The sequence below is a fragment of the Diplotaxodon limnothrissa genome, linkage group LG4, assembly GCF_057381915.1.
Source record: "Diplotaxodon limnothrissa isolate DT_005_m linkage group LG4, D_limnothrissa_male_GT1.1, whole genome shotgun sequence".
Taxonomy (NCBI): domain Eukaryota; kingdom Metazoa; phylum Chordata; class Actinopteri; order Cichliformes; family Cichlidae; genus Diplotaxodon; species Diplotaxodon limnothrissa.
The window spans coordinates 2,071,765-2,098,009 of record NC_140599.1 but is presented as its reverse complement, the minus strand read 5'-3'; the positions used below and the strand labels follow the sequence as shown (position 1 = coordinate 2,098,009).

The 26,245-nt window shown below is 42.7% G+C and overlaps 1 protein-coding gene across 2 annotated transcripts in view; it reads left to right on the top strand.

The window, feature by feature from the left end:
* LOC146632995 (syntaxin-binding protein 4) overlaps nucleotides 1–26,245 on the top strand; it is an 81,406-nt gene that overhangs the window by 2,548 nt on the left and 52,613 nt on the right. For both annotated transcript variants that reach the window (XM_085351932.1, XM_085351931.1), the window contains exon 2: nucleotides 24,064–24,137. In XM_085351932.1, coding sequence (XP_085208058.1) covers nucleotides 24,064–24,137 — 74 coding nt within the window. The remainder of the gene's footprint in view (nucleotides 1–24,063; nucleotides 24,138–26,245) is intronic.

Sequence of the window (26,245 nt, the reverse complement as noted above, 5' to 3'; positions counted from 1 at the left end):
ATATTAGATTATACATGGAACAAATAAATGTCTCCCTGCTTAGTGAGAAGTGCAGGTCTCGCTCTCAGTTCTTCATGCGTCGTTGTTTGGGGGGAAGGATGGTTTCACAGTTGTGTACTGTGAGTTCAGACATTAACTTCCAGTTTGGATTCAGGAGACAGGCACCCTCTTTACTTTTAAAACTTTCCTTTTTGATAAAGCATATAGTTAGGGCTGAATCACGTGACCTTAAATCCGTCCTTAGTTACACTGCACCGGCTATAGGCTTCTGCGGGTTTCTCGTGATGCACTGATTGATCTTCTTCACTCACCTTTTTAAACAACACTCTGCCTTTAATAATTAGTTATTATAAATCTCTGGCTCTTTTCCACAGTCTGTCTTTGTGCTGTTCTCCCCTCACCCTCAGTGAGTTGCGGCAGATTGAGCCTGGTTCTGTCAGAGGTTTCTTGCTATAATTTCAGAACTGCAGGTGCTGGAAACATTCCTCAGAGAATTTGATCCACGTTGATAGTTGATGATGATGATGATATTCATACAGTTGTTGTAGTTTCACTACATTTCAAGGCCATGTGAGTACAGTGAACATCGTCCTGTTCCTGAAACCAGTTAGACATGATATGGGATTTGTAACATGGTGTGTTATCCTGCTGGAAGGAGCCATCAGAAGATGATACACTGTCAGCAGCAACACTCAGGTCGGACTGTGGAATGTAAACAATACTTTGTTGATATTACGGAGGACAAAGTGTGCCAAGAAAATGCTTCAAGTTGCTACCATATACCATATTAGCAAGTGGAGTCCTTCAAATGCCTTGGTGTCCACATCTCTGTGGACCTCTGCTGGTCAGCTAACACCACGGCGCTAGTCAAGAAGGCCCAGCAGTGGCTACACTTCCCAAGGGTGCTCAGGAAGGAGTGATTAAACACCCAGTTGCTGGTGACCTTCTACAGATCCACTATCGAGAGCCTGCTGACCTATGCTGCATGGAGGCAAACAGGAAGAGACTACAGAGGGTAGTAAACACAGCACAAAGAATCATCAGCTGCCCTCTGCCCTCCTTGTCTGCCATCTATAACTCCCTTTGTCTCAGCAGGGCCAGAAACATCCTGAAGCACATTACCCACCCCGGCTACCATCTTTTTAACCTACTGCCGTCTGGCAGGCGCTTCAGATCCATACGGGCCAGAACAGACTCAGGGACAGCTTCTTCCCTAAAGCTATCACCATACTCTACTTAAACTTGCACAAAAAATAATCTGCACTGAAATATCATCAATTCTCTGCCTGTCTGTCTCTGTCATCCAGTACTGCAGTGTGTATTTATACTTATATTAAATGTATAGTTAAATTATTGTATAGTTTTTATAATGTTTTAAAGCATGTGTGCACTTTTGTTTCGTTATACTATGTATAATGATAATAAAGGCTTTCAGTTCAATTGAATTCAAATCTCTGTCCAGAAGAAGAAGTCCTAGGAACAGTAAAGATACTGCACAGAATCATCAAGTTCCCAGGCCTCTGGTAGAGGACCCGAGCTTGATGGATAAAGTCCGCCTGCAGGGGGGCAAGAGGGGAATTTTAAAAATATATAAAAGATAAAAAGTAAGAAAAAACAGAGATAAATAACAAGGAGGATTCAGTGCAGAGAGGTCTGTTAACACATAGTGAGTGAGAAAGGTGACTGGAAAGGAAAAACTCAATGCATCATGGGAATAGCCCGGCAGCCTACGTCTATTGCAGCATAACTAAAGGAGGATTCAGGGTCACCTGGTCCAGCCCTAACTATATGCTTTAGCAAAAAGGAAAGTTTGAAGCCTGATCTTGAAAGTAGAGATAGTGTCTGTCTCCTGAATCCAAACTGGAAGCTGGTTCCACAGAAGAGGGGCCTGAAAACTGAAGGCTCTGCCTCCCATTCTACTTTTAAATACTCTAGGAACAACAAGTAGGCCTGCAGAGCGAGAGCGAAGTGCTCTAATAGGGTGATATGGTACTACAAGGTCATTAAGATAAGATGGGGCCTGATTATTTAAGACCTTGTATGTGAGGAGCAGGATTTTGAATCCTGGATTTAACAGGAAGCCAAAACAGGAGAAATCTGCTCTCTCTTTCTAGTCCCTGTCAGGACTCTTGCTGCAGCATTTTGGATCAGCTGAAGGCTTTTCAGCGAGTTTTTAGGACATCCTGATAATAATGAATTACAGTCGTCCAGCCTGGAAGTAATAAATGCATGAACTAGTTTTTCAGCGTCACTCTGAGACAGGATATTTCTAACTTTAGAGATGTTGCACAAATGGAAGAAAGCAGTCTTACATATTTGTTTAATATGTGCGTTGAAGGACATGTCCTGGTCAAAAATGACTCCAAGGTTCCTCACAGTGTTACTGGAGGCCAAGGTAATGCCATCCAGAGTAAGAATCTGCTTAGATACCATATTTCTAAGCTTTTCAGGGCCGAGTACAATAACCTCAGTTTGATCTGAATGAAGAAGCAGAAAGTTAGCGGCCATCCAGGTCTTTATGTCTTTAAGACATTCCTGCAGTTTAACTCATTGGTGTGTGTTATCTGGCTTCATGGACAGATAGAGCTGGGTGTCATCTGCATAACAGTGTAAATGTATGCTATGTCTTCTAATGATGCTGCCTAAGGGAAGCATGTATAATGTAAACAGAATTGGTCCTAGCACTGAACCCTGTGGAACTCCATAATTAACCTCAGTGTGTGAAGAGGACTCTCCATTTACATGCACAAACTGGAGTCTATTAGATAGATATGATACAAACCACTGCAGCGCAGTACCTGTAATACCTACAGCATGTTCTAATCGCTCTAATAGGATATTGTGGTCGACAGTATCGAACGCTGCACTGAGGTCTAGCAGGACAAGCACAGAGATGAGTCCACTGTCAGAGGCCATAAGAAGATCATTTGTAACCTTCACTAAAGCTGTTTCTGTGCTGTGATGAGCTCTGAAACCTGACTGAAACTCTTCAAATAAACCATTCCTCTGCAGATGATCTGTTAGCTGTTTGACAACTACTCTTTCAAGGATGTTTGATATAAAGGAAGGTTGGAGATTGGCCTATAATTAGCTAAGACTGCTGGGTCTAGAGATGCTTTTTGAGTAAAGGTTTAACTACAGCCAGCTTGAAGGCCTGTGGTACATAGCCGATTATTAGAGATAGGTTGATCATATTTAAGATCGAAGAATTAATTAATGGCAGGACTTCTTTGAGCAGTTTTGTAGGAATGGGGTCTAAAAGACACGTTGATGGTTTGGAGGAAGTAATTATTGAAGTTAACTCAGAAAGATCAATTGGAGAAAAAGAGTCTAACTTAACATCAATGGTACTAAGAGTAGCTGTAGATAATATTACATCTGTGAAAACTACAAACAGCTGGAGAACTACTGAAGTTAACTCAGAATAAATAAAAGAAAGTCTGGCTTTTTGGAAGAAAAATATAAAGAAGAAAGGGGAGGCGCAAGATGCTGATGATGTTGAAAATCATGTATTCAAATAAAACCTTCAGGAGTTATTTGATCATTAAGTTGTCTCATTTTAGAGAAGCTGTTGGTTAACCTTTGTATATAGTTCTGTGTTGTTTGTTTGACCTGATGTCCTTCACCCTATCTTCACTGTGAGTTTGACCCCAGGCTGTGACAGGTGTGACTGGATGCACTTTGACAGGTTTCGCAACTCATGTCCTGTGGAATTCAGGCCCCTGGTGGCAGCAGACATCACTTTGCTGTGACAAAGGAAAACAACATGCTCTCATTTAGTCACCTGGTCTTATCATCTTTGTCTGACACATTGGTAAGATGTGTCCTTCATTCACTCTTGTGTCAAGGTCATTATATTGAGCACAGCATGGCAGCTCATAACTGTGTTGGAGCTTCAAGTCTGTTTTTGGTGCAGCTGGCTCTCTTTTTACAAGGTAAATCACCTTGGTAACGTAGCTGAACACATAACCTGGTAAGCTGCAAGTTATGCTCAGAGCTTTGTCTAAAAAGCACTGCTTCTCTTATTTACAGTGTGCTTTAAGTGCATAATTGCCATTTATATATGGAAACCGTTGAGTGGTACGTCCCTCAAAGACATAATAGATTCTATAAGTACAGACATGTACACACTAAATATACATATGTATACATATACATGCACACAGAAGGTGCATTATGCATGAATTACACGGTCACAGCATTGCTTTCTTCTCTTAACTGCAGAAAGTGTTGCTTTTTTATAATAGATTCCCATAACCCGTTCCTTTGATAATGTGTCTGATTGGAGTAGATGGTGCTCAGGTCACTGATTTTGTGAGGAAGAGAAATTAGATGCAAATCAAATGCCCTCTTTTATGTGAGCATACTCAGAGCAGGAAGTAGGAAACCTGGGACGCAAAGGAGCTAACATTAGAACAAGACCGAGAGGGGAACACTGAGGTTGGTAGAGACAACAGGAATCACAATGAAATCAAAGCAGCTATGAAAGTCAAGAAGACTAAAACTCCTAATACAGAACTCAAGAGAAGAATACAAAAATGCACCAAACACAAAAATCCAAACTTTGGCACAATGTCACGGTTCTGGGTCAGTTTTGACCCAGTATTTTGAGTTTTGATTGATTAGTTTATTTTTGAATGTTTGTTGTGGTTTTGGGCGCTATGAGTATTATTATTATAATGATTATTATTATTAGAATTCTATGTTTCTGTTTATTCACGTTTAAGGATTTGTTCTCGGTTGTATCTCACGTTTAGTTTAGTTCAGGTTCCATGTGTCATTCTGTCTGTCTGTCTCAGTGTCAGGTCTGCGTCTTGGTGTAGTGTTCTCGTTTCCTGTTTTATTGTGAAGGTCTGCGTCTCATGTGAGTGTGTTCAGTTTTACCTCTGTCTCGTCTTGTTGATTATTCCCAGCTGTGTGTAATTCCCCTGTGTTTCTCTGTGTATTTAAGTCGTGTCCTCTGTCATTGTAGTTGCTGGTCCGTCTGTGTAGCCACCATGTCTCACCCGTGTGCTCTCCCTGCTGTCCATCGTCATTCTCCTCTCCTCTGCTCGTTCTCATTCAGGTTTGTGCTCTGTAGTTTAGTTGTTTTCCAGTATAGTTTAGTTTGTCTTCGTTTGCCATTTTTTCCTTTGCCATTTATTCAATAAACCACCTTCACATCTTCACGACTGCCTGCAATTGGGTCCTCATTTATTATTTTTATACGGCTTATCTCACTCGCCGTGACAGTACGGACCAGCCAGATATGGATCCAGCGGCAGTCACCCCACCCAGGGAGCTTCAGGAGGCCGTTATCGACTCTGCTTCTAAATTAATTTACCAGTGGTTAGAGCATGAGGGAGAAGCCTCTCTTTACTCGGTGGAAGCCAACCTACAACACCTTATTTCCGGTTATCCCTTGCTATTGGACTCTCTACATCCGCTCGTGCAGAATTTCGTTCTCCACGAGCTTCACCTACATCCCCCCCCCCCCCCCCCCCCCCCCCCCCCGCCGCTACTGCTCGCCCACTTGCTTCAATGGAGGACGTGCCATCCGTACCGCCGGATGAGGAGTTACCCGGCCCGTCGGAGCCGTCTCCACGGAGGAAGCGACGTTCGTGCCGCCGGCGCGGCACCCCACAGCCGGATTTCAGAATGTCAGAGCAGCTGGCTGTGGTGAGTGAAAGGGACACTTTTGTTGACTCTGTTGCTTCTGTGACTGTGGTTTCTGGGGCAATTTTTTGTGTTTCTACTGAGGATAACAATGATTTCTCACCCATGGCCATAGCTTCTAAGACTGCCTGTTCTGAACCCTCGTTCCATGTTTATGACTGTGTCCGCTCCATTGTCCCATCCTCGCTTCCATCCCAGTCAAATGCCAGGCCTGCCGCGCTGCCCTCAGTTCAGCCAGCAGCCGCGCTGCCCTCAGGTCAGTCAGCCACTCCACCACTTATTAGGACTCCACTACAATCGTCTCCGCTACCTGTAGGTCAGTCTGTAGCCGCTTCGCTGCCTATTGCTCTGTCGCCACCAGTTCAGCTGTCTGCCAGCTCATTTACTCAGCCCCTATCTTCACTGTCTCATTCAAAGCAGGGAACACACTTCACCACAATATCTGCTGGTTCTCTTAAGCTGGCCATGTCAGAGACAGTTGCTCCCTCAAGGGCCTCCCCAGAGGCTGGGTGTCAGTCACCAGCCAACTCTGGACCCCTAGAGGTCAAGACACCAGCGCCAGCAGCCTCACCGGAGAGCTCACCAGAACAGTCTCAGCTCTCAGCACCCCCTGAGAGTTCAAGTGAGTTCACCCGTCCGCCTCCGTCCTCTGCTGAGTGTATTGGGGAACACTTTCAGCCCTCTGAGGACTGCATCCCACTGTTGCTGCCTGAGTCTAGCCACTGTGCTGCTCAGTCCCAGCCAGTGTCCACACTGGCAGAGATCTCCCTACCTGCTGCTTCAGTGTCTGTTTCCACTGGAGGGCCCGAGGAGCCCGTCCAGTCTCAAGCCATGTTAGCTGGGGGTTCAGGTGAACCCAGCCAGCGTCCTGCCTCGTCGGCTGGAGGGCCTGAGGAGCCCATGCTGCCTCAAGTTTTGTCTGCTGGGGGTTCGGGAGAACCCAGCCAGCCTCAAGTGTCGTCAGCTGGAGGGTCCAAGGAGCCCGTCCAGCCTCATGCCCCGTCTGCTGGAGGGTCCGAGGAGCCCACCAAGCACCACGCCTCGTTAGCTGAGGGTCCTGGAGGACCCAGCCAGCACATCCTCACATCTGCTGACGGTCCGGGGAAGTCTGTTCAGCCGTCATCTGCTGAATCATCCCCCGCGACTTCTACATCACCACCTGCAGCATCACCGCCTGCAGCATCGCTGCCGTCAGGTTCCGCAGCCGTCAGGTCCAGTCTCTGTGTCTTCATCCACGCCTTCGTCTTCGTCTGGTCCAGCTTCAGCTCCGCCTTCGTCTTCGCCTGGTCCTGCCTCGCCTGGTCCTGCCTCGCCTGGTCCTGCGGTTGCCACACCGCCGTCAGAGCCAGCTCGACCCGTTCCGCCTCGCCTCTGCCAGCCGTTTTCCGGGCCTCTAAGTTGGCATCATGGTCTTCGGGGACGGCCTCCGGAAAGAGTTCGTCGCCGCCGCTGGCATCTTGGCCGACCTCCGGACCTGCTCAGTGGGCACCACTGCCTTCCAAGTGGTCGGCCTCCAGAACTGTTGGCCCGCCGTTGCCGTGTGCACGGCCGGCCTCCAGAACTGTCTTGGTCTTTGTGTCGTCGACCCCCGGGTCGACCCCCTGAACTTTTCTTGGACTCTTGTTGAGCTCTAGTTTGGTTTTGTTTTTGATCTATTTTCCTGTGTTCTTGAACTGTTTTCTTGTGTATTTGGACTCTTGTGCTCCTTGTTTTTTGTTTCGTTTTAGAGCTGCACCCATCAATTTCCAGCCTCCGTAGTTCGGCCGGTCAGCCTCCCATATCTGTAGTTATGAATCCATGCGTTTCATTCATATATAACACACACAGCAGCACAGACAAGCAGCCATACACACTCAAAGCCAGACATCAACCTCATGTTAGCGTTAAACGTAACATACCATGAAACATTGATGATAATAATAATAATAATAATACATTTTATTTGAGGGTGCCAAAACCCAAGGTCACCTTAGAAAGAGAAAAGACATCAATAAAACAGTAGATTAAAATAGATTCTAATAAATTAAAATACAGAAACCAGCAAACTACAACCACAAACAACAAAATAAAAAAACACAATTTGACAGCAAGTAAAATCTGTATTAAAGCGAGTAAGCCAGTTAATGGAGCTCATAGTACCCTATCACCCCTACAGAGCACTTTGCACTTTCTTCTTCACTCACTATGTGTTTAAACACTGCTCTGCATTTGATCATCAGTTATAATTAATCTCTGGCTCTATTCCACGCTGTGTCTGTTGTCCTGGCTGCCTCTCCTCACTCCTAATCAGTCATGGCAGATCACTGTGCCTCATTGAGTCTGGTTCTGCTGGAGGTTCCTTCCTGTTAAATGAGTTTTTTTTCTTCCCACTGTCGCTAACGTGCTTGCTCTTAGGGGTTCATATGATTCTGTAGGTTTTCTCTTGATCATTGTAGGGTCTTTACCTTACAATATAAAGCTCCTTGAGGCAAGTGTGGTTGTGATTTGGTTCTATACAAGTAAAATTGAATTGAACAGAGATGGATCCGATTACTTTTTTCAAGTAACGAGTAAAGTAAGGGATTACTATTGCAAAAACGGTAATTAGATTACCGTTACTTTCCCGTAGGAACGCTGCGTTACTGCGTTACTAAAACCGTGATTTTTTTGCGAGAATGTCTCATGACAGTGACGTAAGCAAGTGCGCCGTTAGTGACGACAGCTGTGTGCAGATCAACAGTGAATCATATATCGAGTGCAGAGAGAGTATGAGCGTGCAGCGTTTAAAGCGTGGAAGTACTGACCTTACTTTGAGTTTGATTCCATAAAAAGTGACAAAAACATTAGTGTCCGCTGTGTGTGGGAAGAAAACTTCTTTTTACAGCGAAAAAACCCCTAAACTTCCAACAAGCACCGAGTAGCTACGACGTAATGGGAAACTCACAGAGAAACTCACGGATTCTTCCACTGACCGCGGCACACCTGCACCAGGGTAAACCTCCGCCTGCCCCACTCCTGCTTTACAGGTGAAAATAGAGCAACAGGACCGCTGAGTCTTTGACTTTATTTATTTTCTGCTGTGTTTTACTTGCATCTATTTGAAAGACTGAGTGTAAACACACAAAATATTTTATTTTATGTGCTGGAATGTGCAGAAAATAGGTTTAAATGTTAAACTAATTTATTCAAGTCAGAGAATGTTGCATATAATTAAATGTTTGCTTGATGCATAAAGTTAAAAGATTAAAACTAATAAAACAAGTTTTAAAAAGAGACTTTTCCATTTGATTACATTTTGTATGATGGATTATGCAGAAAAAGTAGAACTGGGCTGAAAGATCTATCGCTTTATCACCTCTTCAGGTTGTAAATCGTGTTTTTAAAAAGTAACTAAGTAATTAATTACTTTCGAAAGTAAGTAATCAGTAAAGTAACGGGATTACTTTTTGGGGGAAGTAATCAGTAATTAGTTACTGATTACTTTTTTCAAGTAACTTGACCAACACTGTAATTGAATATGTTTCTTCTATCAGCCGTATGCTCCTGTTGACTGATGGCTATATATGATGGAAAACCAGCATGTCTTCTTGTTGCTGTTGTGGAAACGTGTGCAGGTGCAGTATACACATGGTGTGTGTCCCACTTTATGTGGGACTGGAAACGTTTTTATCTCTTGTCCCCCTGCCACACATTGAGATAGTGTACCAGATATCACCATATTTAATGAGCATTAATAACACGTCCCCCACACGTAGTTTGGCCAGTGTGCTTACTTTTAAACAATATGTGGATGAATATCGCAGAAAGAGTCACTGAGAGCTGCTTGGTGAAATGCCTCAAGGTTCTCTTAGGGCCACGTTGTAGGTGTTGTGACAGCGGCCATGCACGCCACTCAACTGCACAAACATATACATCAGTAATGGTATCCTCCCACACTTTGATCTTCCAGAAAATGCAGTGCAGCTCCCTTTCTGTAGGGGGCAGCCTTGTAACTGGAAATACTTGACAAGGATCAACCATCCTTTTAGTTTTCCTTGTCTCTTTCTGTTACATACACTCGTGCTGTCTCTCTCACTCTGTCTGTTATACACATAAACACACATGCACATGCCATCATGATAACAAAAGATGTACAAATATGTGTGGTGGAGCACGGGTGCGTATGTCTCCCAGTGATTGGGTCCAGCCTGTTTGATTTCTCAGTGTGGATTGGATAATCTCCTAATCTGATAATGACCCACTGTGGGGATTTAGTGATTAAAGTTCCAAGGCAAATGGTCGTTGCCATGGCAAAAGAAGATGAAACTGTTTGTGTGGCTGCACAGAACAGAACTGTCACATGTAATGTTGCATGGATATCAACATACGCATCTATGCTAGAGATGTATTGTCAACATGAATTCTCTTTGAATTCACTTTTCTATTGTCAGATGTTTTAGCTTTCAGGACTGAGGGCCAAACTTTTTGATGGACAAAGTGTTGGATTTTCGTCTTTTTATAGAAGCTCATGTTTTCATTTTCAGTTTTTTTTGTGATGGTCTCTGTCTGGAGTTCCAGTTTTCTTTACTCAAACACTGTTTCACCTTTGTCTGTTTGCAGTCTGGCTGTTTTCCTTGTGAGTGTTCACAGCATTTCTGCTGTGGTCAGGCTCATCTCAGGAGGACATGTACATTTATAACAGTTATCATCATCCTTGATTGCTGTACATAACAAGGGAGACACTTCCTGTTCTTCGAAAAGTTCCTCCAAGAACAATATAGGCACTTTTGGACCTCTTGTTTACATGCATGAATCTCTTTTAATACTTCAACTCACCAGCAGTTAACAGACAGACTCTCTAATGGAAGACAAAAGAATGCTGACATGCCGAAAGTGCAAACATTATGAATCAAAGGTATAAAAGTTTGCTTTTAACAGGTTTTTTCAAATAATGTAATGAAAAAAAACCCAGAATCTCAACATTAAACTCACCAAACAGACAAAAGCCATTCGCAGCCTGCTGCTTTTAGTCCAGTGGCTCAAAGAACCCTGAAGTTCTTCAAAGCATCTTTGGAAGATGCTTTGAAGAACTGCTAAGCTGCTCTCGCTATTAGATTAAAACATGCAGGATTCCATGTGTTATGCAATTCAGCTGCTGATGAAAGTGAACAAGTCTCATTTAGGTGGATTACCCAAAACATTGCTTTGCCATTTGAGAAATATGCAAAAAAAACCCCAAACAAACAAACAAACCAATGAAACATGGATATGAGAGGAAATGTAAGAGTCCAGAGCAGGCAAGTCATTTCCCAGTGAAGATGGGACAACAACCAACTGCACCATTAATTCAGTTCATTCATTCATTTATTCAAACCGCACTCCGTACGTATGTGTGCGTGAGCTGTAGCACAGCCAATCAAATTAACCAGATTTTTTTAAGAAGAAAAAAAAAACACTCAAAAATGCTGCAAAGAGTTTTTTTTTTCAGGTACATAAACTATGAAGTAGTCAACAAAAAAAAACGAAATGCAATATGCAAAACATGCAAGAAGAGAATCACAGACAGAGATGGAACAACTTCCAACTTTGTCCGACAGTTGAAGTTGCATAAAGAACGGTAGGTGGTGCTTCTCTTTGGCTACGATGAGATAGCTGACTTCATCTAACTTTGTGATCTCAACTAACTTTAATGTGTGTGTTGTCCTGCTATTTTAAAGCCGGACGCATCCAAGAATAACATGCAGCTTATCTCAGAATTGTGGGTAAAAATTATTCTTGGAGCTAGGTTTAATTGAGCTGCATTTTAAAGAGGTGCAATTTCACAATTTGTGTATATTTTCTAAGTTCACTATTTTGTCATGTGTTGAGAAAAACACAGATTTAAAAATCACATGGTCTAATATTTACATTTAGCATAACTGCAACATGCTTTTTTTGTTTTTTTAAAGACTCGAAAGGACTTGAAGTTCAAAGTTTCAGACTTGTGACTTTACTCGACTTTTACACCAGTGACTTGAGACTCGACTCTGACTTGAGGATAAAGACTTAAGACTTACTTGAGACTTGCAAAACAATGACTTGGTCCCACCACTGCTCTCTCGTACTTTGTGTGTTAGTTAGAAGCTCCTCTGTTTGTACACTGGGCTTTTGTTTCATTTTAGATTGTGCTTCTGCCAGGTTAAAGCTCTTTACTCATCGTGGCCTCATGTCCTGGATTTGGAGCCTCCTCTCGTCTAACTACACAACAATGCAACTTCCTCCGTGTGCTGATGATTAGTCCCATGTAAGGCCTTGGTCATCCATGATTTTTTTTCTCTTCCTTTCACTGGTACAATGAGCTACAGTAAGTTATCAGGGTTGAGCTGCTGTTGTCTTCCATCGTTTATTCTGTCCTGGAGCTATTATTTCAATGACAAAACAACCTTTATTAAGGTGGAATTCAGAAATTCAAAGGCAAAAAATAGAATCCAAAGTGCCACAGCTTATGCAAAGCAGCCATGAGTCGGGATAATGAACACAGACACTCTGAGCCTAAAGTGACTTTAGATACACAGGAGGTAAGAAGGGAAGTGGAGATACCTGGGGAACCTCGGAGCTGAAGTCAGTCAGGACGATGACAGACAGGAAATAAAACACCAGACAATAAAGTAAGACAGGAAGTGACTGACAAAGCTGAACTGCACACAGGTGAACAGGCTATGTGATATCTTATCTCACTTTAAACAGATACATGTAATGAAAAATAGAATTCAAATAACTACTTCTGTCAAGCTTAAAGGTTCCTTGTTACTCCTGGGAGAGATGTGGGGGCTTTACATACTATTTTATGTGTGCTGCAACATTACACAGCATTATAAAGAGACATACATAATAAAGTAAAATCTTAATTCTGGTGTTACAGAAGAACACAAACACGATGGAACCAAAGACATTAGATAATTAACACAAAATAAAATCATTTCTTTTCTGTAGACTCACATTGTGTTCATTTGTTGGGAAACGACAACACAAAGAGACACAACAGTGTGTGCGTATGTATAAACAAAGGAGAGCGCACATCGCTGACATACTCGCTCAGCTGCTCATGCTCCCAGGCAAAAAAGAAACCAATAAAACAATGTGAGAAGCAACAAGAAGTGCAGTGATGTCCCAGCTCTTTTATGACTCAGATGTGCAACTTTGCAACTAATGGGATGTTTTAGTGAAGCATGCAGTGTGTTTACACCAGTGTTTCCCAGGCTTTTGGAGCCACGGCCCATATTTCACATTAGAAAAATCCCACAGCACACCACCAAACAGACATGTCACACAAAGCATACGGATCATTCTTCCACCAGGTATAGCAGAACTGGCTCGGTTTGTCCCAGTATACCTTTGTTGCTTCCTTCTGACCACTACTCATGCTAGGGCCTTCATCTGGGTCGAGTTTTCTCCAGGACCAGGTCAGACTGAACACTTTCTTTTTAAACATCGTCTCACAGCATGACTGTTATTTAAGTTCTTCTTCGTCTTCTTCTGTTTTTACTGCCAGTTGGCAACACATTTATTAGAGCAGGTGGTTGTACTGCCCTCTAGTGGAAGAGAACATCATTGTTCTGCCCGTTACTCACGCCGTCGCTTAGAGCACCAATCAGGTTGGCCAGTACTAATAATGTTCCACGGCACACCTGATCATTTCTCACAGTGGTTGGGAAACGCTGGTTTACACTGTGTGCAGCGTGGAAAGGGGAGTTAGTGATGAGAGCCTGTTACTTTAATCAGCTGCTTAAATCAATTTCCACTTTGCTCACTGGGATAGGACCGTGTCTCTTTGTGTTTTGTGGAAAGTGTCTGGGACTGTGAAGCCTTGCCTGGTGCAGGCTCTAAAGGATGAGATGCTTCACATTTGGAGACAAATCTCAGGTTGGCTACGACTGCAGTCAAGCATTAGCCAAGCTTACATCTGTGCTCCCAAAACCTGCCTCTGGAGTCAGTACAAGACCTCAGGGTTTGGTAAGGGCCTGGAAAGACTCCAGCTTCTTTAATCCCAACAACTGGAAAACATCACAAACCTTGTCCTGGCTTTAGACAACTCACTGCTTTAACAGTTTTGAACTGTTTTTACTGTATCTCCGCTGTCACTGTAATAATGGTTTGTTTTATTGAACCGAAAAACTGATAGATTGAACAGAAATGTTCCTTTTTGTTTTAATAACAATATCTTTAACCAGGTCTTGTAAACCTAAATGTGTAATCACATACGAGTCCATGTGATAGTCAGACTGGGCTCGGATCAGTTTTTTAAAAGCTTAAAAGTTGGATTTACCGGCACGGACTGAATTCATGAATCCAGCGTGTAGTCTGAACAGGATTCAGAGAGCGTCAGGGTCGATAACCACACTGCTGTCCTTTTAAAAAATATGATGTGGATCCACGCCAGATTAATCTGCTCGACAGCTGGTTTTAAATTTAGCTTGTTTATGGCATTTTGTTCATGGACAGACAGAATCTTGTACTATAACACACCCTAATATCAGCTGACTGGTTTAAATCTTAGTCACCTGCACAGAGAAGGCTAGTCCCCATACTGCACCAGTAATAAGGATAACTGTTTCTAAGTTACAGACCTGGGTTCATTTGTCAAACTTGCCATGCTGGTTCTCTCTGGGCTCCTGCTTGCCCCACTGAGCACAGCTATTTACTGTGTCTAATGAACCCATGCAGGCGATGTGGGATCTCCGCACAGCCAAGCCTCAAACATGGACCTGGATGTGAAACTGTAGTTCATAGCTTGGCTTTTTACCCCATCAGTGACATCTGAATCACAATGGGGACATTAAGCTAACATAGCAGCTTAGTGCTGGTAATGGTAACATCAGTGATAGGGTTTATGCTTCAAACATCATCAAATCTGGGTGTCTTTAGTTTATCTGTTGTTTTTGTTTTGTTTTAATCAATTTCTGATCAAAATTACAGATATAAACATGGACCCGGGCTGTGTTGATGCTAACATGGACAAAACTCCGCTCAAAACAATCTATGTTGTACAGACTAAAAGTTTAAATGTACTTTCCAGGGACATGCAGGTTGTATATGAAACACACTGAGGCAAATACAGGACTATACACATAAAGTGAATGCTAATGGTGGTTAGACACAGGTGCACACAATCAACACAGTCACAGGCAGGAAGTAAAGCTAAATGCAAAAACAGAAGAAGGAAGAAGCTCAGAGACAGATGTGAAGTTAAGAACTAATAAACGTTAGTATGCACAGTAGCTAGAACTCAAAGAGTTAAGAAGAAAATGTAAAGAAGCAGGAATGAAAGAGAAAATATGTAAAGATAATTAGGGCAGCTTTAGTGTGAAGTAATAGCCATACAGACTGAAGCAAAGCAGACAAGAGCAAGAAAACCCCACTGAGCTGTAAGCAACTCCGTGTGTGTCATACAGTCTGATCTGTGCCTGGAGTATTTGAACAGCCTTCTTACAGAGGCCTATATTTAGCACGTGCTTGTGCTGTATGGATTTGTGTGCATAAGCTTATCATCACTTCATCAATTGGTACTCTCCATATCTGCTGGCAGCTGCGGAGCATCGTGATTGGAAATATGCAGAGCATATGTTAACAACCACAAGCTAACGTCCAGGCTTTTGCACCACAGCACAGACATGCTTCAAAGACTCAAAGTGCCTCTAGGATTTGCCAGGTAGGTTTTCAGGTTTTCAGCTGTTTCAGTGTCTCAGGCTGAAGCTGAATATCTCAGCACCCGGTGCTCCAGGAAACGTTCCTATGAATTTTCCTGTTATTTATTGTTTGTGTCAAAGACCTCCTGCAGCCTCACGCCCGTGTCACTCAGAAAGTTTATTTGGGGGCAGCACTTTTTAATACAGCACACAAATAATGGTGTAATTACTGACCAGTCACCATGCATTTCTTTATTCGTGTAGGGGGGTAACTTTCAGCAACTAGAATTACCATATGAGAAAAATGTTTATGTATTTTCTAATTATTACGTGCCTTTGGGCAATTTGCAAATGACACTGTAAGGATCTACATGTAATAACAATGTCAGGAAATTCTAGAAGCAAGAACCTTAAAAAATATACTTAGTGTATTCTTTCTATTCAAACCTCCACTTGTGCTGTACCTGCCAGTGAGGATATTTTACTGATAGAAAATTACACCTCAAATCTAGAAAAGTTACGCACCAAACTGAATCAAAAAGAAGCTACAGAGTGTACACTGGAGCGCTCCCCCATTTATGAATGTAGTGTAACAGTGAATTCAAACACAGGCAGGTTCAGCAGGTTTTACCTGTGTCCGGTGGGAGGGGCACAGTCATGTTGCTGGGTGGAAACACACAAGAAACAGCTCAGTTACAGTCACCAGTGTTGTATCTTTAAGCGCTGTTGCCTCCATTTGATTGATTGATTTTGTCTTTGCATTAAATTCATTTTAGGGATCATGGATGAGGCTGTCTCTAACAAAAAAGCTTCCTAGCAGCACTGAGCTGAGACAGCACTGTGGTAACTTTTCTTTTTCTTTCTCGCATTTTTGTAACATTAGCTGATCAAAATAAAGCCAAAATGAAGAATCGTTGTTTGAGTAGTGAAGATGACAGCATAGACGGTCTGAATGCTAAAGATGAAGGCAGAGTAATGGATGTCATCTGGGGATTAAATTGCAGTTTCTAAATGGAGAGCAGGGCACTTGTGCATTAATGTGTTTAAAGGCTCGTAAGCCCCTCCTCTCTGGCTCAACAAGAACTTGTTAGCGCAGTGGCCAATATCGTCTTAAAAGAAGCTGTGGTTGATACAAATGGAAGTGTGGGTAGAATCTATGGAAAGACTCATGTTCACGCGTAACGAGGCCAAACACAATTAAACACGTTACCATCAAAGTAGCACAAACATCCAGAGAGAGGGGGAAAGGCAGATTCCGTTGAATGGAGCTGTTCCCAGCAACAAATAAAGCCGCTGCACAGCCACAGCAAGAGAAAATGACAGGTAGGGTGAGAAATGTGTGCGAAACAAACCACCGAATCATTTCCAGCCTCAGAGGGTTTTTTTTTTTTCATTTTCCGCCGACTTTAGTTATGTAAGAGATTAACCGTGTGGCTGAAGGTGGAGATGTTTGGAGCGCACAGGCTGCTTCGCTGGAATTAGTGCCTGTGCACCATCATGTGGCTGCTGGCTGAAGGCTGAACGCTGCGACCGAGCCTCCGCCTGTCTCACCGGAGAACCGGGCTCCATGTCAACATGCCAACGTTTTCAGTCATGTACAAAGGAGCGGTGATCATCAGCAGGTAAAGGCGAGCGGCTGCGTGTGCAGGTAGAGGTTAGTCTGTGTGACAGCAGCGGTGACACGATGCTGACAGCTGAACTCTGGAAACACGGAGATGCGTTTACTAACCATAACTCTGTCCCGTGGAAACCAAACACACCGCGTGTCTTCTCGGTCTTTTTCTGGTAACCGTGACGCTGACTGTCCGTCTGTAACACAGGCGCGTGGATCTGCTTCGTGTCTCACACGGAGCTGTGCTTCGTGCTCTTCTCTCAGGCTTATCGATATGTTCTAGTTTTCCGCGTGAAATGATGCAGTGATCTTTCTTGCATGCGCTACAAACGGATGAGCTCCACATCAGAGACCAAGTGCGTCCCAAGTTTCCTTTGAAAAGAGCCTCTATGAGGCACTTTATCGGCTCTCATTAGCGGGTTCCATTGTGGACATTTAATGTTCAGTCTGTGCTTTTACTGTGTGGCTCATTGATTTTGTAAATGTTGCTGATTTGATGATCCGTGTTTTACCAAAGTTGGAACAGTTACTGACAGACGTTTGGAAGCTTGTCTCATCGACATTTTATCCGTTAGGGTGAATGATGCAGTCGGCAGTGTGGAGCTGCTTCAGTTATGTTTACAATATGTTTCTCATGCCACAAGTTATACTTCATCCATGTGTGTCTAACAACACAACCACTGAGTTTTTTGAATGGCACCAAGCTTCAGCGAGTGTATTCGTGACTCCGGTCATGCCCATAGACTGTATGAACCTTACAAACAAATAAATAAAATGTTATTTATACAGCACCTTTCTAGACAGTGTCACAAAGTGCTGCACATAAGATAACAAATAATAAAAGGAAAAAAAAAACAATATAAAACAGGCAAAAATTAATCAAAAACAGTTAAAAAGGTGAGTTTTGAGTTGTTTTTTAAAAACAACGACTGAGTCCACAGTTCTTAATGTTTGGGGGAGAGAGTTCCACAGTCTCGGGGCCACAGTGGCAAAAGCTCTGTCACCCTTAGTTCTCATCTTAGTCTTTTTTATAGCAAGTAAGCCCTGATCTGATTACCTCAGGGACCTGCTAGGGACATATGGCTGTAGCAGATCAGAGATGTAGACTGGTGCCAGTCCATGCAAGGCTCCAAATGTCAAGACCAGGAACTTAAAATGGACTCTAAATTCCACAGGAAGCCAGTGAAGCTGAGATAGCAATGGTGTCACATGTGAATTTAGGATGACCTAAAACCAGAGACCATCACAGAAAAGGATCGGTGATGTAGATATGAGGAGAACCACTCTAAGGCAGTTCCAGATACACCAACCCAGTGTTGAAGCCTTTCAAGGAGGATGTGGTAGTCAACACTGTCAAAAGCCGATGTGAGGTCCAACATAAGTAGGACAGAGTATTTTCCTGCATCATTACTCATCAAAATGTCATTTGAGACACTAAGAAGGGCTGTTTCTGTGGAGTGAGCTCATTTTTGGCATTTATTAGACAGAGATTGAGCATTAAAAAGCGCCATATTCAGCGAGGTAGAAGCCTCAGTATTTGCAGGGGCTCGAGTTACAGGACATAGATACTTTTGAGTAGTGATGGGTCGTTCGCGAACGAAATGGCTCTTAGAGCCGGCTCTTTGACGTGAACGACGCGAGCCGGCTCCTTATCGCGAGCCGTCTCCTTATCGCAAGCCGTCACGTGGGTTTTTTTTTTTTTTTTTTCTTTCTCTCAGCCTCTCTCTCGCACTTTTTTCCCGCTTCACTCTGCACGCGAGCCTTGTGCTTTACGCTGGGCAGAGGGGGGAGGGGCGGTAGTTACACTCAGTAGCACAGGAACAGAGCCAGAGAGAGAGAAAGAGAGGCAGGGACAACAACATTAGAAAGGTATAGTAATCATCCACAACTATTTTCGGTTGCAGATGATAAAGGATTGAGAAAGTTTATTCATGCAGGTCCATATGACAGAGAATATGCATGTTCTTTTAGTTTTCATATTATAATTTATATTTAATTGTGTTGTGGTTTGCAGTGTTTTGTGTTCTTTTCACTTTAAATTTGTGAAAGGAAAAAGCTGAAAATTTAAATAGTTAAAACTTGAAATGTGAATAGTTGATTTTTGTATTATATGATTTATTTATTACATTTTATGTGGAGTGAATAAATAAAAGTATATTTACGGTGGCCCCTAGAGACAAAGCACATACAAACTTCAAATCACGTACGAACTCTGAAGCATGTACAAACTCCAAAACACGTAAAAACACGTACAAACTCCAAAACACGTAAAAACTCCAAAAACACGTAAAAACACGTACAAACTCCGAAGCACGTAAAAACTCAGAAGCATATAAAAACTCAGAAGCACATAGAAACTCAAAACACGTACAAAAGACAACAGAAGTGCTCCAGGATGCTGGGCGCAGTGTTGAGCCTTTGTTATCTTGTGGCTACACAAGCCAGCAAGTACCAACGACCGGATTTGGTGTGTGGTAATAACAGGTAAATGAACTTTTTTTTAAATTATTTGAATATATATATGAGTGCCTGTGTATAAATATACAAACAATACACACATGCTTTCAATTGTGTAATTTAAGTGATCTAGTAGCTCTGCTTTGGAAGTTCAGTTCATGCTAGAAATGTGTTTTGGAGTTTGTACGTGTTTTGTCTCTAGGGGCCACCGCATATATTTATATATAAACATATATAAATAAAACCACTTGTTTTTACGTTAGTAATTCCTTTTGTGCATAATTTTATATTATTGTTAATAATAAATTAATTAAAGCAACAAAACAACCTGAAGAGCCGGTTCGGAGCCGAAAGAGCCGGCTCTTTTTAGTGAGCCGAACCGAAAGAGCCGGATCTCTAAAAAGAGCCGGAAATCCCATCACTACTTTTGAGTATCTACGTTTGAGCCATCACGCTCGTAGAATCCACTCACCGAGGGAATAAAGGGCCAGACGGCAGAAGAGTCTGGATAAACCCTCCTCAGACAGGGAAGTGGAAGACAAGTCCCCCTCCATGGAGCTTTTCCGAGCACAGGAGACAAGGTCTGCTCGGCGTTTCTTACCAGCCAAACCCCGCCGCCAGTAAAGCCTGAGCTTTACCCAAATACCTCCTCTTCTCCCTCTCCTTCTCCGTGGTCTAGAGGAACCGCCGAAAGTGCCTAGCGAGGCTCCAGCTGATGGAGGCGGGTGGAAAATACCGGCGGAGGATGAAGAGACATTGTGAGGCGCCATAGAGGATTGGATGGATAGCAAAGCCAGACGATCATACACCAAGGCAGCCAATACATCGTTAAAACTAAGTGAGAACAGCAGAGCAGAAAAAAATAACACAAAAGTAGCAGAGCGCGACAAACTGCACCCGGCAGCGGCAGAGCCAAACACAGGCGCCATCATACCTTTCTTTTCAAAAGGCCAGCAAGGGTTAACGGCTATAGTTGCATAAAAACTGTATGTCCTGTAGTGTTACATGGGTAATCTGCTGTCACCTCTGGAAACACACAAGGCATTAACCAATGAGCGGGTGGTTTCATGGCTGGATCCACCCCTCACTGCCATATCCAGGTTGGAAACAAGCAGTCGGTGATTTCACATTGGCCTCATCCATCTTTTATGTTGTCTGTGGTTATGCCTATGGGTTTAGCTTTTGCCACTGTATTGGTCTGAATGTGATATAACTCAGTGCACTCAATTTTTTTAGGACAATTACTCAGCTTGCCGTACACCTGTAGACCTGAGGGTTAAACTGGGACTGGGGAAAGGGGGGAACCTTTGTAGCTGTTCAGTGGCAGGAAATGACTAATCAGCTGACCCGTGCTGGTTCTGAGGTTTAATGCTCTTTGTGGATTTTACCAGCTGCATTCTAAAATATATGTGGAGATGTTACGTGAACCATCATGGCTGCTTTCCAACTCCTGGCCAATGTGACCTTTGTACAACTACAATTCCAAAAAAGTTGGGATGTGGTGTAAAAACATTTTATTCAGAATAGAACATAGAGAAAGCATCAAATGTTTCAGCTGAAACATTTTACTGCAGTCCTGAGCAAAACTTTAAGACCACTTGAAAAACGGCAAAAAATCCTATTTTGCATGTTTGGATCTTAACAAGGTTCCAAGTAGAGCTTCAACGTGCAACAAGGAGGAATGGGAGTGACACAAAACATTTTTGGATCATGCAATTTATTGAAAACAACACTTAAACTGAAACAGGCTGTTTCACAGCTGATCAAAAGTTTAGGTCCACATGCCTTAAGGCCAAATCTGTGTTAAAATGTGGATTCATCATTTTCTGTCAGGTAGTCTCACTGTCATGACGTTCTGATGGCAAAGGCAAAAAACGTTCCCTTTTGAACGTGGTCGGGTTGTTGAACTGCATGAGCAGGGTCTCTGACAGCGCGCCATCGCTGCTGAGGTGGGGACGCAGTAAGACAGTCATTTGGAATTTCTTAAATGATCCTGAGGGTTATGGAACAAAATAGTCAAGTGGAAGACCCAAAACAACTTCACCAGCACAGAGCCGAAGGATCCAACTGGCTGTCAAGACACTGGAAGATCCTCGACCCAATTTAAGGCCATTACTGGTGCCGACTGCAGCCCCATAACCATCAGACGGCATCTCAGACTGAAGGGCTTCCAAAACAAGAAAGGTCTTCAAAGGCCTCGTGTCCTTGGATGCCACAGAACTGACTGTTTGGACTTTGAGCGCCAAACATGGGACATTGAAAGGTGGAAGAAAGTTTTATTCGCTGATGAGAACACATTTAACCTTGATGGTCCTGTTGGTTTCCAACGTTACCGGCATGACAAGCAGATCCCACCCGAGGTGTTCTCTACGCTCCACAGTGGAGGGGGGACCATAATGGCCTGGGGTGCTTTTTCCTTCAGTGGAGCTTCAGGAGGTGCAGGGGCGTCAAACAGCTGCTGGCTGTGTCCAGATGTTGCAGAGAGCGTCCCTCATGACTGAGGGCCCTCGTCTGTGTGGTAACCACTGGGTTTATCAACAGGACAATGCTACAGTACACAATGCTGCAGGACAAAAGACTTCTTCTAGGACAATAACATCACCCTGTTGGACCATCCTGTGTGTTCCCCTGATCCAAATCCAACTGAGAACCTTTGGGGATGGGAAGTTTACAAAAACGGACAACAGATCCAGGCAGTAGATGCCTTCATGCGGCCGTCTTCACCACTTGGAGAAATGTTCCCTCTCACCTCATGGAAACACTTGCATCAAGCATGCCACAACGAATTTTTGAAGTGATCAACAATCACTGTGGAGCGACTCATTACTGAGTTCATGTTTGCAACATTGATTTCTGTTTTGGTGGGTTTACAGGTTTTTTGGAGGTGTGGTCCTAAACTTTGATCAGCTGTAAAACAGCCTGTTTCAGTTTAAGCATTGTTTGCATGCTCAAAAAAATGTTTTGTGTCACTCCCATTCCTTCTTGTTGCATGTTGAAGCTCGACTTGGTACCTCGTTAAGATCCAAACATGCAAAATAGGATTTTTTGCCATTTTTCAAGTGGTCTTACAGTTTTGTTCAGGACTGTATTTCATGAAAATGGCATCAACATCTTTCAAAACAATTGGGTCAGGGCAACAAAAACCTGGAAAAGTAAGTGGTGCTCAAAAGAAACAGCTGGAGTAACATTTAGCAGCTAATCAGGTTAACTAGTAAGTAACACAACTGGGTATGAAAAGAGTGTCGTGGAGAGGCTGATGAAAAAACTGCCAACAAACTGTGGTGCAGTTTCACAATTTTTTTCATTTTCTTTTTTTCATTTGTTTGTGTGATCTTTGGTCCTTCAAGCAGCACTGCATTAACAACAGACACGATTGTGTGGTGGAAATCGATGCATGGGCTCAGGAACACTTCCTGTGCTGTCCACACATGCAGGTTAAAGCTCCACCCTGCAAAGAAGAAGCCATATGTGAACATGATCAGTGATTCTCTGGACCAAAGCTCATTTAAAATGGACTGTAGCAAAGTGGAAACCCGCTCTCTGGTCCAAGGAATACAAATACAAATTAGCATTTCCAGTAGGAGAAACGTTTCGTCACTCATCCAAGTGCAGGTTTCCCCAACCTTATAAACAGTACATTTGCCTAAAAACTGAAACTAGCACCACTGAACAACGGGCTGTGAGCTCAGTTTCTTCATCATTAATATGCAAATTGTCATGACCATTAATCAAAGACAGCCCAAAGCAGTAAAATGAATCCAAACCACAAAAACACAAAAATCAACAGTGAATCCCGCTGTTCTAGTGTGAGACTGTATATCCATCCTTAACAGATGATTTTGAAAGGTCCAGCTCCATCCTGAACGTTGCATCTTTGTGTTATCAGCCAGTGTTTCTTTCGAAGTTCAGCCTCATTGTTGTTACTGACAGCAGTGGCGAACCCTCTGCAGCTAAAATATTGATAGTCCTTTTTGTCATTTGGGTGTAGACAGGAAGGGAACTGCAAACTAAAATAAAGTGCTAAAAAGACATCATTCCAGATACCAAAAAAGTGACATTTATGGTTTGTTCATTTGCAGTATTCTGCATTGTCTTTAGTAGTGTCTAATGAGGGAAGCAAAGGGATGCTTTGCAAGTGTTAGATGAGGATTAGTAAAGAGGGAAAAGGGGAAAGCTGCAGTGTGCAGTCCTCTTGTGCAGCATTATTGCATAAGACGAACAACATGTGTGCCAGCCCTATCTCTCAGAGAATTGCTCACTGTGTGAGATCTTACCAAGATGCTTTGGAGTTACCCAATGCTGCCGTCTCATTTCTGCTTCCTCTGCTACTGTCACAGCTGTATTTGGTCTTGTCTTCAAACAGCAGTGTGAGGAAAGAATTCTTTTGTGTTCATAATTTGAGAAAGATTTTTGACAGTACCATGAATAGAAGACTAATTTTCACAATGAAGTATCTGCAGCACACACTGAAGACACACTCCTTGCCTTGTGTGTGGTGACAAAGTCTCAGGCCTAGACAGGAGAAGCTATCTGAGGTTAAGTTCCCAATACTATAGTTCTCCTATGTGATGGATGGATTCTGACTGTGTAGCAGTGCAGCCTGTGAAAAAAATAGTTAGATTTGGGTTTTTTTTTCCTATTTCGTCATCTTTTTCTCCCTCACTCTCTTTCCTTTCCCTGCTTCCTGCTTCCTTTTTATCCACTGACCTCTAACAGGACACTAATGGGTCCATACGGAGTTGACCGGGCTGTTCATTCCATGGAGTTTACAGACTGTGAGAATGGCCTAGGTAAGTCTTTTCATACTTCTGTCCCCACACACCTCAACACTCGACTACTCTCCTTTGTGTTTGCAGAGGTCACATGTGTTGCTGCTTGTAGATGTTGCTCTGGCTCTTTAACTTCAATAAGATGCTCAACTTAAGTTCTTTCATTTTTTTCACTCGCACTTGTCTGACTGCTTACACAGCTCACGTCTGACTTAGGATCCGCATTCAAATAGTGATTACTTAAAAAGTAGCCAGTACTGTACTGTAACATATTTAGTAAAAAAATGTCCATGAAATGACGTTGACTTTAGTGATCCATTAGTTTGTGGACAAAGCACAGTTTCCATAAGACATTAAAGGAGAAGAACGATTTTGGAAGTTCCACATATGGCAAACAAAAACTTACCAACACCTACAGTAAGACCGCGCCATAGAAAACAGAATCAGCTTCACCCCGCCTCACCACCACATACAACCAGGGTTTGTACATCAAAATATGGATGTGCCATGGGCTCCCCAGTGTCAGCCATTGCAGCCAGCCTTTATAAGGAGGAAGTGGAAAGTAAAGCTTTTGGTTCTTTCAAAGGAACAGCCCCTAAAGACCGGCACAGATATGTGGATGAAATCTGGGTCAAAATCAAAACCCAAGAAGTAGAAGAATAATAGTTTGCCATTTCTGGACTGTGCTGTATGCATTGAGGAAGATGGAAACCTCAACACTGAAGCCCACACACACAGACTAGTACCTACTCTTTGACTCCAAACATCCTGTGGAACACAAATTTGGAGTAATCAGGACCCTGCAACACCAGAGAGAAGAGAAAGAAAAGGAACACGCATGGATAGAAAGTTCTTAAAACATGTGGTTATCCCAACAGGACCTTCGTCAAATCAGCAAAGATGCATAGGAAAGAAGGTCAGCTGCGTAGAAACTGAACGACAAACGGAAAAACATTGTCATCCCTTGTGTAGCAGGTTTATCAGAGGAGAAGCTTCTCCAAGCACGACATCCACTTCAGGCTCGGCCACACACTCGGACAAAAACTTGTCCTCGTGAATAAAGCTCGTGCTTTCTGCAGGTGTGTCAACATAACCTGAGTTCTGAGAGAAACTGTTCCCCTCACAGGACGTAGTGGTCTGACACTTTATACCCAATAGTTGACCAAACACATACAAGCTGAGATGAAGCCATGGATTTAATAAAAAAACAACATTTTGGACCCAACAGAATTCAGTTCTTTACACCAAGTCTGAATCATCTACATAGCCTTATTCAACCATCCTCCACTAACCACTGGCAATGGAGCATGATAATGAGTAGATTAAATAATATTAGTCTGCGTTTTAAAGGGATTTGCAGAGTAGGTATCATGCTACAGATCACTGTGTTTGCCAAGCAGGGGAAGTAGGTCAAAGCCATAACCTACTTAACTGAGTGGGGTTAAGAATACAGGAGCTGCTGTTGTTTTTATCCTCCACTTCCACTGTCTACTATGCACTATCACTGTGCTGCTGCAACTTGTGCCTAAGCAAGAAAAAACAACTCATGTCCATGAATGCAACTACTGTCAAGCTGCCAAACATCACAGTGAAGCAAAACTGCTTTATATAGATATATTTATGTCCATATTTATACGTCCACACATATATATTCATGAGGTTGTGTAAATCTCCTCAGAACAGAACTGTATTACTCTATTATTGCTGACATGTCCAAGATGATGTCTTACATGATTTGATGTTTAGTAACGTTTGCAGAAGCTGATGGCATAAAGAACGTGTGCACTGCTGAGGCAACTTGTGATTTGGCAGTATATAAATAAAACTGAATATGTTTAAGTTCTGAACATACAGTTTGTAATTATTCTTGAAATGTAACATTTAAAGCAGTAATAAATATTAAATAACAGAATTCAGAGAGTCAGAGTACATAGGGCAGCTCTGTTTTCTCATTTATTTTGACAAATAAAAGAAATGCACACAATTTGTGTGCATTTTATATGCTTTTGTAAAGTGCGTACATGTATGTTATGCAATATATATTTGGCTAGGAAAATGAGAAATGGGTCCAGTGATTTACTGAGAATTTGAAAGTGAATATTTGGTGTGAACACCTTTATTGTTCTTCA